This window comes from Dipodomys spectabilis, unplaced genomic scaffold (genome assembly GCF_019054845.1).
Source record: "Dipodomys spectabilis isolate Male_0828 unplaced genomic scaffold, ASM1905484v1 ptg000001l, whole genome shotgun sequence".
Lineage (NCBI taxonomy): Eukaryota > Metazoa > Chordata > Mammalia > Rodentia > Heteromyidae > Dipodomys > Dipodomys spectabilis.
In genome coordinates this window covers 31,173,138-31,186,990 of record NW_024870678.1, presented here as the reverse complement: position 1 = coordinate 31,186,990, position 13,853 = coordinate 31,173,138, and the positions used below count along the sequence as shown (strand labels likewise).

Sequence of the window (13,853 nt, the reverse complement as noted above, 5' to 3'; positions counted from 1 at the left end):
TAATGCACAACCATCTTCCCCACTACTTGGAAGGCCATAAGTAGGTCATGGTTTGAAATGAGCCTTGGGCAAAAACAAGAGACCCTATCTGAAAGAAAACGAAACCTCGTGAAAAACTAAGAGTTAAAAAAAAGGGGAGGGGGTATTTAAATTGTAAAGTGTCAGTCTAGCAAGTATGAAGATCCCAAGTTCAATTTCTAGTTCTCAAAAACAATAATAATAATAAGCAATACAACTCTTTTCCAAAAGTGACTTGAGCGACATGGACATCTATTGTGATCTGTCATGGTTCAAATCCCAACCAACTGCTTCCCTCCAGCATCTACTCACCATCGGATTGGAGCTATTCATGCCTATATGCAGGGAACGATTTGTCAAGTCAAATCCCCCAAAACTGCAGGTTCTCTGTGGAAAGGAGAGGACAGGACAGGAAGTTACACTCCAGTTCTGCCTACCAGACACACCCCCAACACCCTTCCCTTCCACCGGACATCGCTCAATCACCAAAATGTGAACGGGATGAAAAAAGGCAACGAGAAATGATGAGAAAGAACACATAAGTCATGTCATCAGGCAACTCCGCTGATCCTGTGCTTTAAGGAATTAGCCTATCACCTACGACAGGTGTCTCAAATCCAGAGACAGCTGTTCTTGAATAGACACACAACCCAAAATCCCTCCCCCGACTCAGGGCTGTAAGACTCCTTGTCTCCTAGCACAGACTGCAGCAGTCACAGACAGCAGTCACAATCAATGGGCATTGCTCAGTGGTTTTTCTGGTGGTTGTTCGTTTGTTTTTGTGCTTGTGCTAGAGCTTGAACTCAGGGCCTGGGCACTGTCCCTTAACTTTTTTATACAAGGCTGGTTCTCTGCCACTTGAGCTGACTTTTTGGAAGTCTACTGGAGATCAGTCTCATAGACTTTCCTTCCCAGGCTGGCTTCAAACCTTGATCCTCAAATCTCGGCCTTCTGAGTAGCTGAGATTATCGGCGTGAGCCACTGGCATCCAGCCTCACTCAGTGGTCTTGAGAACTCAGTCCTTCTGAGTCCTGTGCTCAGCCACTGACAGCAGGCTTTTCTAAGAGACTTTTGTTTGGTTTAGTTAAAATGGCTGGGACAGGAGGAAAGTTCTGTTTATAGCAGTCCAATCAGGTCAAGATTACTCACTAACTACTTCTCCATCAGAGCCAAAAATGCTGATAACTTTCCCATGTCACTGTCCAATTAAATTAATTATAACTCTTTTTTCTCAGAGGATGAAGATACCACATTTGCGGGGGGGGGGGGGGGGGGGGGGCGGAGAAGCTGCCTTTGATCACTCATTTTAACAGAAAAAAATGAAGATATTATTCAAATGAAAGCTCTGTTGTCCTCTTGATTGGTTTCAAACCTGATGGAACTGCTTCTATTTCTTTCATTTTTTGGTATTTCTAGAACTGAGATCAAGTTTCTTTTGCTTATCCAGCAAAAGCCACTTACTGACCACTGCTGCCTACAACCACCCTCCACTCCCCTCCCCCGCCTCTCAGGCACACTTTTTTTCTTCCTTTCTTGTAAATAATGTTCTATTTAACGCAATTACTAATACAAGCTGAGCAGCAGATTTTGGCACCAACATTTTGGATCACATAGTTCCCAGAGAACTCCAGTTCATAGTTATTAAATCAAAGAAAGGAGCAGAAAAATGTATACTATACAATGTATACTATAAACACTGCTTATTTGAAATAAATCTACTTCTGACATATATTAATTTACTGCAATGAGAAAGTAGAAGCAACCTGCAGGGAGATTAACTAGGCTCCTGAAAGAGGACACAGACAGAGCCAAGTTGTGTCACTTCCTAATTCAAATGCTAAACCTCTTTGAACCTCATAGTCTGTAGTGAAATGGCATTGACATATTATATTTGAAGACCCCTAGTACAGTGCCTGGCATAAAGAAACACTCACTGGGTACTGGTTTCTTATGTAACTTATGATTATGCTGAAAACCTGATAGCTCATGCTGCTGATCTTCATGTGTAGGTTTAGTCAAAGTTATAAATATGCAAGCGAAGGGGTGGAGTTCCATTCCAGGCTTTGCAACTTGGGAGGTCAACTGCAGAACCCAGAGCATCCTTAGAAGAGGACACAGTGGGAAAGGTTGGGTACACCCCCGCTTAGAAGGCTTCAAAGCTGTCCCTTACCAGCAGGCTGCTTCTGTTTTAAGTAATGTACGGCTTGCCAGTGGATACAACCCCAACTTGATATTCAATATCAACATCTAATTTCTTTTCATCTAGCTTCAACTTAATTTGTTGTAGGTCTAATCCATACAAAGAGAAGAATGTCTGTAAAAAATTTAACATTAGCTTTCCCTTTCTAACATTCAATGCCAAATGCGTTTTGGGAGTTTTGCAACGCCAATGACTTTGTTCTAGTTCCTTTCGGGTGACTCAGGGCTTTGCAGACATGGTATGGCACCCAGATGTCTTGTTACTTTATGTTTTTTACATGTCCTGCGTTAAACAGCCTCTCCTGCAACACAGCACATTATTTCTGAAACATATGAAATAACCGACAAAGAATTTATGTGGAAACTGTGACTGCTATAAATTAGAAGCTTGTTTAAGTTTTCATATGCCTGTTGTGTGCATTTATGCCTAAAATAAAGAGCATTAAGAAAGGGCTGTCTTCTAGTGATGGGTTAAGATTATCTGGAAATGATTCCTCTTTATCAATGGAGACTCAACAAAAAATTGAACAATCAACAGTTCTTGAATGAATCCTCAGTTTCTTCTAATAAGATCAAATATTTCTCCAAGTAGCATTCCTTCTGAGGGAAAAAATTATAACTAAAAATATTAAAAGAAAAATAAAAGTCTTTGATGTAGGTGATCTACACAAATGAAGCATAAGTGAATTCTTTTTTTTTTTTAGTTCATATATCTTTTGCACAAGTAACTCTAAATACATTTCAGATAGATTGTAGAGATGAGTCGAGCTGGTCGATGAGATGATCATGCAGTTGTAAACATGTTTTGGGGAAGCGTTGAATTTAAAAATGGACAAAATTTCAAATGTCATGCATGTCTGTTCTTCCAAACAAAAATTGAATGATCAAATAAAAGGCAAGACACATGACCATTTCCAGTGAATACAAAGCGTTATCATTTCTCTGGAGTTTCGTCAAGCAAAACATGGCATTTTTCAAAGACAAAAAGATCAAGGTTAAGATGAAAGGAAATTGTGCATACTAGGGGAGGGAGTAAAAGAAAGGAAATATAGAACAAGAAGAATGGATAAGAATTCTCAAAGACACAGAGTTATATGGTTTAAGTCTTGGCAGAAACAAAGCTGTAGAGCTGGGTATGTGGCTCAGTGGTAGGGCATCTGCTTATCACACATGGGCCCCAGGTTCAATCAAAAAATTCTATCATTAAAAACATGTTTTCTCATATATTCTCTGGAAAAATCAAAAAATTCAATTTTGTTTTCCTCATTATATAACTTTACTTACAAGACCTGCTATATGCCAATTTCTAATCTTAGCAGGAATTATAACTGTCCAGGACAGACTCTCTTACATATTAAAAATACTCAGTTCAGGCTGATTCTTGCTTTAGACATTAAATAATGTCATTTTTAGCAAATGGGACTTAGTACTTAGGGACAATGTGGCCCAGATGTTCATTTAACATTGGCCCACAATGTTAATTCATAAAAACTTCAGAATCATTACTTCTTGAATAATGGTCCTGATGAGTCCATATTATTTATCTAGTAATAAATAACATGAGAGGCACAGGAGCAATTGAAGGCACTCCAACTGGGTAAATTCTCCATATTCCACGATTTAAACTCAGAGTCATCAATGAACATGAAAGTGGCCATGTTCTGTCCAGGACATGGACAGAAAAGGTACAAGGTGGATGAACTGGGCACAGCACTTCTGTAAGTTAAAGAAAAAAAAGCATTGACACTGGCCTTTTACAGAACACATATGGATCAGAGCAGGCTGAAGGAGTGACAAAGAGATTTCTCTTATTTCAAAACCAAACCAAACCCAGCAAGAACTACTGCCACAATGCAGAAAGAGCCAGGAGAAAAGTTTTTGTGACAGATGAATAGCATTCAAAGTGCTACAAGAACCACAGGAATGTGAGAAGATAGAAAATAAGATCCACAAAGAAAGTCCATTCGTGGGAGAGTATTTAGAAATCCCCAGAGGTAGGAAGGATGCACGGATCCTTTCAGTACAGAGAAGATCATTCTAAGGATGGCATTGACCAATCAGTTTTCTCTTTCACAAAAGCAGGACTGGATTGAATGAATTTAAATTACAGTAATAGTCTGGGGAAGAACATCCTATTCATGAGCGTGAAGGAGGCCTGGGAAAAGCCAGTATGGAAGCGGATTCTTCTAAAGGTTCTTTCAGACCTTTCAAAGGGGCTCCCGGCCAGCAGCCCCGGGTGGACGAAACAAGGTGCCAGGAGGGCCCTGCCAGGTCCTCTGTGCCATTTTACAGGGGCTGTTGTGCAAGCTAAGCGTTAGGTGGGCATTCCAAGGAGAAAATGATCTGTATTCTAAAGCTGGCCATTTGCATGCCCTGAACAGAAATCTCACTAGTTCTCTCTGATCCTCCACTAAAATGGAAGAACACTTTATTATGTGAAAGTGAGGACATTGTTCCTTGCTATGCATGGAACCAAATGCTTACAAAAATGAGAGCACTAAACTCACTGAAGTAAAACCAAAGAGCTCTAATTCACCTCTTCCCTGTTAAGACTTTGGAACTTTCTGCTTGCCTCTCCCAGATTTGAAGTTTCCAATCACTTACTGGTTACTGGTGATGGTAGACTCTGTGAGCTCGCTCCTATTGTTTTAATTAACTGAAAGAGTAAAGCAATTCTTTTTAAGGGCAAAATGTCCTAGTGTTTTGAATCAGTTTCTAATTGAGGTCAAGTGATGAGATGTCTGGGCATCAGGACAGCCCCGCCCAGGAGGGGGCCGAGCCCCAGGCTGCACCCTGGAAGGCCCTGGCCCTGGATTGGCCTCAAGGCTCAGTTTGAATAAAAAGTCGAACTTGGTTCAACCGATCAGGATGGAAAAGGAAGAGAAAGACACTTCGAAAGGAAGTAATGGTTAGAGATCAGGGGAGAGTGTCAAGATGGAGGAGGAGAAAGCTGACACGGAAAGAAATGGGTTAGAAACCAGAGGTAATGGTCAAAGAGGAAGAGGGAGGAGAAAGCCAAAAGCATGGCAAGTGGGTTAGAGATGGGAGGTGATGGTCAAGGAGAACTCCAACAATAAAGGAAGAAGGCTGGAGACCAGAGATGATGGTCAAGATGGAGAAGGAGGAAGCCAAAACTAAAGGGAAGAAGGTTTGGAGCCCAGAGGTGGTGGTCAAGACGGAGAGGGAGGAGAGGCTGAGGAGGGGGAGGAGAGGGCCGGGGGAGGGCGCCATGCTTGACTGCACGCCACAGAAACGACAAGGCGCGGTGGCGGTCCCGCAGACTCACGGACTTCTGGTGGATCCGCAAGAGGACCCTTTTAGTGCAGCGGTCCACGGTGGCCGCCCACTTCCGCTGCGCCTCCTGGTCGTCGTCCAGCAGGCAGCGGCGCAGGTCCTGCTGGTCGGCCTTGCGCAGGGTGCGGTCGGCGCCGGGGCGCACCAGCTGCGTCAGGTTCAGGTGGCTGTAGAGGCTGCGCTCCACCACGTAGGTGATGTTGAACTCGCTGACGGCGGAGGCGGCGGCCGAGGCTGCGCGCCCGCGGCCCCGCCGCCCGCCGGCGCCCCCGGGCGGCTTGGGCTTGGGCCGGGGCAGCGGCAGATCCGCGCCGCCCGTGGCGCTGCCGCCGCCGCCGCCATACGCGCCGCCTTTGCGGGCCGGGCGCGGGCAGGGGCAGGGGCGCGAGCAGGAGGAGCTGGCGTCCGTCTTCTTCCAGCGGATCTGCCTGCGGACGCTCTGCACCTCCTCCAGGGACACCAGAAAGCGGTGCCGGCGCCGGTGGTGCTGGTGGTGGTGGTGCTGGTGGTGGTGGTGCTGCTGGTGGTCATAGAGGAGGACGCCATCCGTACTTACCCCGTGGCTCAGCGAGCCCAGCCCCTTCTTCATCTCCCCGTCCGTCAGCGAGCGGGACACCTTCTGGGGCTTCTCTTCCTCCGGGTAGGAGAAGAAGGTCCCCATCTTCTTGGGGGGTTTGATCAGGCCCCGGCTCTCTCCTTTGCTGAAGGTTTTGACCAACTTCCGGCCGGCGCCCCAACCGCCCTCCAGGCTGCCCGGGGAAGGAGCCGTGGCCGGGGCGCACTCCGAGTCCTCTTCGGCGGGGTTTTCTGGGGCGCCATCGAAGAAAAACGGCTTCTTGTGCACTCCAGAGTAAAGGGCGGATCGCTCGTCCAGGGCCGGGGGGCTCTCAAACACGTGCTCGTCCCCACCTGGAGGGAACACAACACGGATCCCTCTGTGAGAACTGACACGTGTGCAGTCGCAAACCAACGCCAGTGCTGCGGGGTACCAGTACCTAGCTCCTGCCTGTCATCTTAGCTACTTGTGGGTGGCTGAGATCTGAGGATCCGAGTTTGAAGTCAGCTGAGAAATCTGGAGAGTCTTATCTCCCATTAACCAGCAACAAGCTGGACTGGAGGTGTGATTCGAATGGAAAAAGAGAACACAAGGCTCTGAGTTCAAGACCCAGTACTAGCTCCAAATACAAGACAAAAACAAAAACCCAACAAACACACACACACACAGTGTTCCCCCTCCCTGCCCTCATTACGATTCTCTTCATAAACACAGTACCCGCTAAAACATGGCTATCACAAGAAACATCAAACTATTACAAGTTTGTGGTCTCATACAAGCTTAATGTTAAAAAGCTGTGATGTGTTTGTTTCCCCATTAAACATCTCTGTAGACCAAACATCTTCGCAGGCCTATTATTTAAAAAAAAAAAAGCAGCCATTTGCAAAGTCAAAGCCAATCATTATCACCGTAGGCCTCTGCGTGGCAAGGTAATTGTCTCCCCAGTTTGTAAGTACAAACCTCAGAAACCTGGAATCAGCCTTTCCCCTTTGGAAAGGCCCAGCTTTCTGCTGACTCTGATGGCTTTTTATAGTCAGGGTGTGATGAATGTCATCTGGGTGTCAGGGATCTTTTTTTTTTTTTAATTTTTATTGGTACATATGCTATTTAAGTGATTAAATCTCCATGACAACTTGGGTGGGGAAAACACCATCAAGAGTTATTCTTGCAAATGTGATTGACAAATGGTCTCCCGGTTGACAGGCTAAATACAGCCAGTTCAGAGATATCCCCCATCCACTTGGGTTCTGGTGGAAGCAGCAAGGGCGTTTAAGGGCCTGGACACGCAAGCAGTTGGAGTGTTTCACTTGAAGCCGGCCCTGGAGCCAGGTAGTGAGCCAAGCCCTCCAGAACCCAGTGGAAAAGCCTGGACCCGCTGGCAGGAAATCGGAGTTCTTTTCTGTGTGTGTTATGTGAACAGATGTAGAGGAGAAGTAGGTCAGGCTGTGGGTGTAGCAATCCCAGCTGGCTGCGTGTCCTTAATTATAAGGAAACTTTGGAGCTTTGCAGCTTTCCACCAGCTGAATCGTGAAGAGGGAAAAAATACAAAGTTCCTTGGAACAGAAGCACACTATTAACTATATCTGGAGAAGGGGGCTGGTGTGGGGGGAATGTCAGAGAAAAGGAAAGGGAGGCTCAACCCAAGAGGAGGGGAGGCGATTGGAATTGTCTTGAAGTTTTTAAGTTGGTTACTTTTTCTAACGGGTGGGAATTAGAGGTTAAAAAAAAAAAGCAACAGAGAAAAACAAACCACTGGTATGAACTTCAACCCAAGATTATTAACTTCATATTCATCCAGGAGATAGCGGGAGGGCAGGGCGGGAAGAAGCAAAGGCAGGCAAAGCTATATCCCGTCCAAAGTTCACTGCAGAACTTCCGAGGGATCTTTTTGGAGAGCTTAGAAACAGGGTGCAAGGATCTCACAAAGCTGAGCACCAGTAGTTCATGCTTGTATTCCTAACTCAGGAGAATGAGAGCTGAAGATCCTGATTCGAAGTAGGCATGGGCAGGAAAGTCCATGAGACTCTTATCTCCAATTAGCCACCCAAAAAGCCAGGGTATGGCTCATGTGGTAGAGTGCTAGCCTTGTGTGAAAAAAAAGCCAAAGGGAGAGCAAGAGGCCTCAAGTTCAAGCCCCAGTACTGACACACAAAAAGGCTTGGGGAGGGTGGCCCGGACCTGTAGCAGTATGTAATTATCCTGGAGCCTAATCTTGCTCCTTACTCAAGACAAACACCTGGCTAACAGGCATGGAGACCAAGAGTCTTCATGTAGTTAGACATGAAAATGCACATCCTTCTCCAGAGAGGACATATTCTACTTCCAGGAAGGAGGGACTGGGCCAAGACTTAAGGCGCAGCCCAGTGGCAGAGGCCTGCCGCCAGACAGGCACCTTCGTGGTTTTTGTGAAGCCCAGGTGCTCTGGGGATATGCGAGCCCTTGCTTCTCAAAGACATGTCACTGCACAGTGGTCTGGACATCTGGACTGAGTTTGAGGCTGTCACCAGTGATTGCATACCTCTCGGCTCACATCTGGGTCTGGAACCAGCCAGGGCACACATGTCCGTGCCATATGCAGGCCAATTCTCTGCAGCTGGGAAGGCGGAGTTGGGAGGAAAAGGTGGAAAATGCCCATGGAAAGATGGCGATGGCACTGGCCATGCCTATGCCAGCCATGCCCATGGTGGTCTTTGCTGCCAGTGCTGGCCAGTGGCCTGAAATGCCAGCCCTGACTGACCTGGACTTCTCAGGGCTTAGAGCATTACTTCTCTATCCTCCTCTGCCCAAAATGGACGACGAAGTTCCTGGAGGAAAGACAGCGAGATAAACTCCCTCCCTCCCATGTTGTAAGCTTTGTTTCACAGGATGGCCTTTGCCTACCTTATGTGGCTGAGATCAGATGCTCAAAAGAAAGGTAATTCTGAGCAGAGATGGCAACTTACTGGTTTATATCAGCCCTGGATTCCAGCTGTAGCTCTGCCTTCACCAGACCTAGGGCCCTGGGCATTTACTACTCTCCCCGAGTCTCTTCTGTAATAATGCCTCCCTATCTTTACCTCAGAGTCCAACAAGGCAACCCTTAGGGTCATATTTCGTGAAGAGACATGTGGAGGTACCGTACGACCTGAAAACCCTCTCACAGAAACTGGTGATTTGTAATGGGGTTAGAAAAGCTGGTGCATTGGGGATGGGGAGCCATTTCTAAGGATAAAGGGCAGAAACAGGCCGAGGAAGGGCAAGGAGCAGGCTGTGTTAAATACTGCACAGGGCCATCTAGTAGGAAGATGGATTTGAAACCTAAAGTTAAGTTAAAGAGGGTGAGACTGGATGCAGAGCACTTAACAGTGCAGGCGTAGGATGCCCTAGACGAAGGAATTACAGCGCTAGGACTGAACTCCAGTTGGCAGGCTGGGTGACTCCAAGTAAGTTATTTCGCTTCCTTGTGTCCCGATTTCCTTGTTTGGGAAAGGAAGGATGAGTAAGTGGCTATCTCTGGTGGGTATTTTAGGGATGATATACTTCAAAGGAATATAAATTCTAAAAATGTTTAGAGACATTCCGGCACATAGGATGCTCTCCCTAAATGATGATTATTGACCCAAGCATGCAAGAGGTCAGAGACAGGGTTAAATCTCTGTGAGCCCAAGCATGTGGAAGAGACGATCCTGATGACCAATGCAGTCTCTCCTGTGTACCTGTTCTTTCCCCAGTAAGGGACTTTGCAGAGTTCTATTGCCAGAGCTGGTTGGCATGTGGGTGGGGCCGGTGGGGGACAGCCCAGAGCAGATGCCCTGAGCTGCACACACATCTGGTCTCTCTCCCGGTAAGCTGGTCCAGTTAGTCAGTGGAACCTTGCTCCTCAGATAATGGAGTGTGACTTGAACCTCATATTTACTCAGTCCTTCTCCCATCTGTAACATCTAACTCATCCTCAGAAGAAATCAGAGCTACAAGTCCATATGGCAATTGCTTGTGACCTTTTGCAGTACCTCATTTGGTACATGGATTTCTTGTATTCAGCTAGGTCTCTCAGGGATAGTTGAGTGATATACTCTATCTTTAAAAGGCTACCCTGGTGCACAAACTACCCTGAGACACCTGAGGTCTTTGCTTGTGAAGGGAATGGCTGGGTAAGTTGGTCCTTCACCTGCTTTCTCTCATTTATGGCTAAGACACCACGAATCCGTTTGTAATAGCTGGGCTTTGGTTTTAACATATTGAGTGTGAGCTGTGTTCTAGAGGATTGATGTTAGAAATCCCCAACAGCAGCACCTTGGCCCTCTAGGTGGGAGGCAATCACAGTATATTCTGCACCATGGACAACCTGGCTGATAGGCAGATGTGAACACACCCAAAAGTAGAGGGAAAAGCTGGGAGAGAGCGAGGGAAGGGCTGACATTGTCCAAAAAGAAATGTACTCTTTACCTCACTTACATAACTGTACCCTTCTATACATCATCTTTATAATAACAGTTTTTATAAAAAAAACAACTCAAAAGTAAAATCAACACTGCTCTCAAATGAAAACAGAATTGCCATGCCAAATGATACTCAAATGCAACCAGAAGATCAAAAATAATCTCAAGTTTATAAACTTGGCCAGAAGGTGATCTTTCTTATCAACTCCCTTCTCTCCTTCCCTTCCCTTTTTCTCCTTCCTTTTTTCCTTTCCTCCCTCCCTTTTTCCTTCCTTCCAACTTCACTCTTTCATGGTTAAACCCCTCCCCACCTTTTACAGGTTATTCCAGAAGACCTCAATCAACAATAACAATGAACAAAACTAGCAAACAAAGTGCTAACAAGAAAATCCTTAGTTTGCAAATAAGGAGAAATTTCAGTTTCCTACCCAGCTTGAGTTCATTTATACAAAATGGCCTACATAACAATCATTGTAAAACCTGTAGGTTTTACAATTTTTAACCAGTAGTTTGCTTTTATTTTGAAGGCATACTCTTTCCAGTACTTTTTTTTTTTTCCAATTCACTTGTGATCATCTTCCAAACAGGAACATATTAGAGGAAGGTAAGGTTTGAGATACTGGATCTCACTATGTAGAGCAGATGGCTATCTTCATGCTTCAGGCCTCCTGGGTGCTGGGATTACAGGCATTACAGGGGTGTGCTATCATACCCAGAATCTTATTTATTTCAACTTTTTTTTTTTTTGCCTGTTCTGCTGGAGCTTGAACTCAGGGTCTGGGTGCTGTCACTGAGTCTCTTTGTACTTTTCTACCATTTGAGCCACAGCAACACTTCTGGCTTTTTTCTGAGTAGTTTATAGATAGAGAGTCTCACAGACTTTCCTGCCCCAGATGGCTTTGAACCACGATCCTCAGATTTCAGCCTCTTGAGTAGCTAGGATTACAGGTGTGAGCCACTGCGCCTGGCCATTTATTTCAACTTTTGAGAGAGAGTTTTACAAGATGCTGCAAATGCATACTACTATTAAAGGAAAGGAATAATGTCAACAATTAAACTTTCACAACTATAATTGAAAGGTTTCTCTGTTCATTACAGTAAATCCTAGATGATGTATCTTTTGATATTACTGCTTAGTCTCATAAGCCAGCAATATAGCTCTTAAAGTTTCCCCTTAGAACTGGGGATCTTAAAGCTGCATTGGAACTGAGACTTGAGCTTGTCGACCAGAAGAACAAGGCATCCCTCAGGGACTCTCAGTGGTATTAAGTGCCTTGCCTGTCATGTTTGTTCTGAACGGATGTACTATGTATCGAATTTGCACTGAACACACTAGGTGAGAACTACAGTCCTCTTGGAAGTACAGGATTAGGCAAAGAAGTTTATCAGACTTTATATTAAATGGCCCAAGTTCATAATTGAAGCCATAACATACTTTGAGGAGGTTTTACTGCCACATGCTAGCCATTTCCCAAGCTGTCACATTTAAATGGCTAAACATCTGAAATGTTTGGGTCCAAGATCATTCACCCCATGACGCATTGATCATGGGGCCAGTATGCAGACAACTCTGCCAGCCTTCAGCCAGAACCCAAGGCACTACCTCTCCACTGGAATTTTACTCTTCTTCCAGTGAAAAACTAACCCCTCCCCTCCAGGGATTTCTTTAGGAATAACCAGAGTGGAGTTTACTTTTTATTATTATTTCTTCTTTACCTTCAGTGCTGGGCTTTTTCATTTCTTCCACCCTGATTAGTTTCTTCCTGACTCTTCGAGTGGAGTTTACCAGCTTGTGTAACCTCTTAAATTTCACCGACTCTTCCGTCTCATCATCCGATTGTTCTCTTGACTGGCAAAGAAACAGAGGAAAAGTGAATCAAAAAACTGCTTCCCAGCCTGGTTCTCCCAGCTGACAGGGCTGCCTCCACACCGGCTGAAAGCTCTGTCGCCAACACATTCATTCACACGCTGGGTTTTACAAAGCCCCACATACCATCTTCGGGTGTAATTCTGTGTAGAATTAAGTCCTAAGCACAAAATCCACCTCTCTGCCCTCAACTGGACTGTGGGCATTTCCCACCAGCTACTACCATCCCTGTCTCTTTGAGGACATCTCCGGCAGGACTCTGTCTGTCTGACTCTCTCTCTCCTCTCTCTGAGCTAGCCCTGGAATTCCGTTACACTGCTGTGGTTTGGGTCAGGCTCTCTTCCTCTGTCTGCCCCATTAGGAGTTGCCATTGAACGTGGTCATCGACTACTTCTCCAAAGCAAAAAAAAATTCTGCTGACTTTTTCCAGTCCTTCCCCACTTCCCCTTCTGTCCCCGCCCCTCTCCCCCATCAAAAACAGCAGGCAGGAAAGAAGAGGAGATTTAAAAAAAAAAAAAAAAAGAAAGAAAGAATAAGATCCCTGCTCTTGGCCCATTTGTTAGCACGGCCTGCTGCATCGGGGCCATCCCTTCGCCGCCCCCCCCCCCGCCCAGTTCCTTTTGGGGGCTCACAAGGCGAGTTATGAGGACAGCCCCACATTCCTCCGGGGGAAACAAGGGAACAAGCTGACCTTTTCAGCCATACAGTACAGTCCATATTCCCCAGCATCCCATTCCACTCTGCAGTGATTTAAGTATGCTCTGGCCCAGCTGTTTTCTCTCAAGTATCAAACATTACAGAGAGAAAAAAAAAATCCTCTCTCCATAGCAGTGACCCAGGCTAAAAACAATCCTTTCCTTGTGAATAAAATGAGGCTTTCCATTCCAAGTCGGCCCCAACATTCAATATGCAGCTTCCCTTGCAGTATCTGCTCAAAATGTAGAAAAGCAAAAGACGTTTCCCACTGCCCGAGTGCTGTGTGCAGCCGGGCCCGTGGGGAGCTTGCAGCTCGGGCACGCCCTGCGCCGCTCGGGACAGGCCTCGCTAATCCCGCACATCCCTCTCCCATGTCCTCAAACTAGTTCACGGGAGAGCAGGCAGAGAGATGACTCAAGCCCCACAGAAAACAAAAACAAACCACATCTCTGAATGTGACTCAAATGTGGAAGCTTTTCTTCCTCGCCTGTCCCCCCACTCCCTGTCCCCAAGAAAGGCTCTCATGAATCCCAAGTTTCCAGACAGTAAGGAAGAGTTAGCAGAGAACCAATTAAAAGAAGAGAGGTAGAGAGATGGTTCATTTCTTAGGCATACAGTATTTTCTGTACAAGGAGAAAGATGACCCGTTTTCTCCTTATCCTGGAGTTCACAGCCTAGGATCACTAGACTGTCTTCCTGTGCGATGGCCAACAAACCATTCACGCACTATGCATTAATTAGTATAAAACTAGCAGCAAGTCATCAGGGCAAAGATATTTTTCAACTTCTCAGCTAAGATGTGGGT

At 45.8% G+C, this 13,853-nt stretch overlaps 1 protein-coding gene across 2 annotated transcripts in view; it reads right to left on the bottom strand.

Annotated features, from left to right (window-relative positions):
- Positions 1–13,853, bottom strand: part of Sash1 (SAM and SH3 domain containing 1) — a 166,782-nt gene that overhangs the window by 24,392 nt on the left and 128,537 nt on the right. For both annotated transcript variants that reach the window (XM_042683714.1, XM_042683769.1), the window contains 3 exons: positions 12,202–12,334; positions 6,068–6,420; positions 331–405 (listed from right to left, as the gene is read on the bottom strand). In XM_042683714.1, the coding sequence (XP_042539648.1) occupies positions 331–405; positions 6,068–6,420; positions 12,202–12,334 (561 nt within the window). The remainder of the gene's footprint in view (positions 1–330; positions 406–6,067; positions 6,421–12,201; positions 12,335–13,853) is intronic.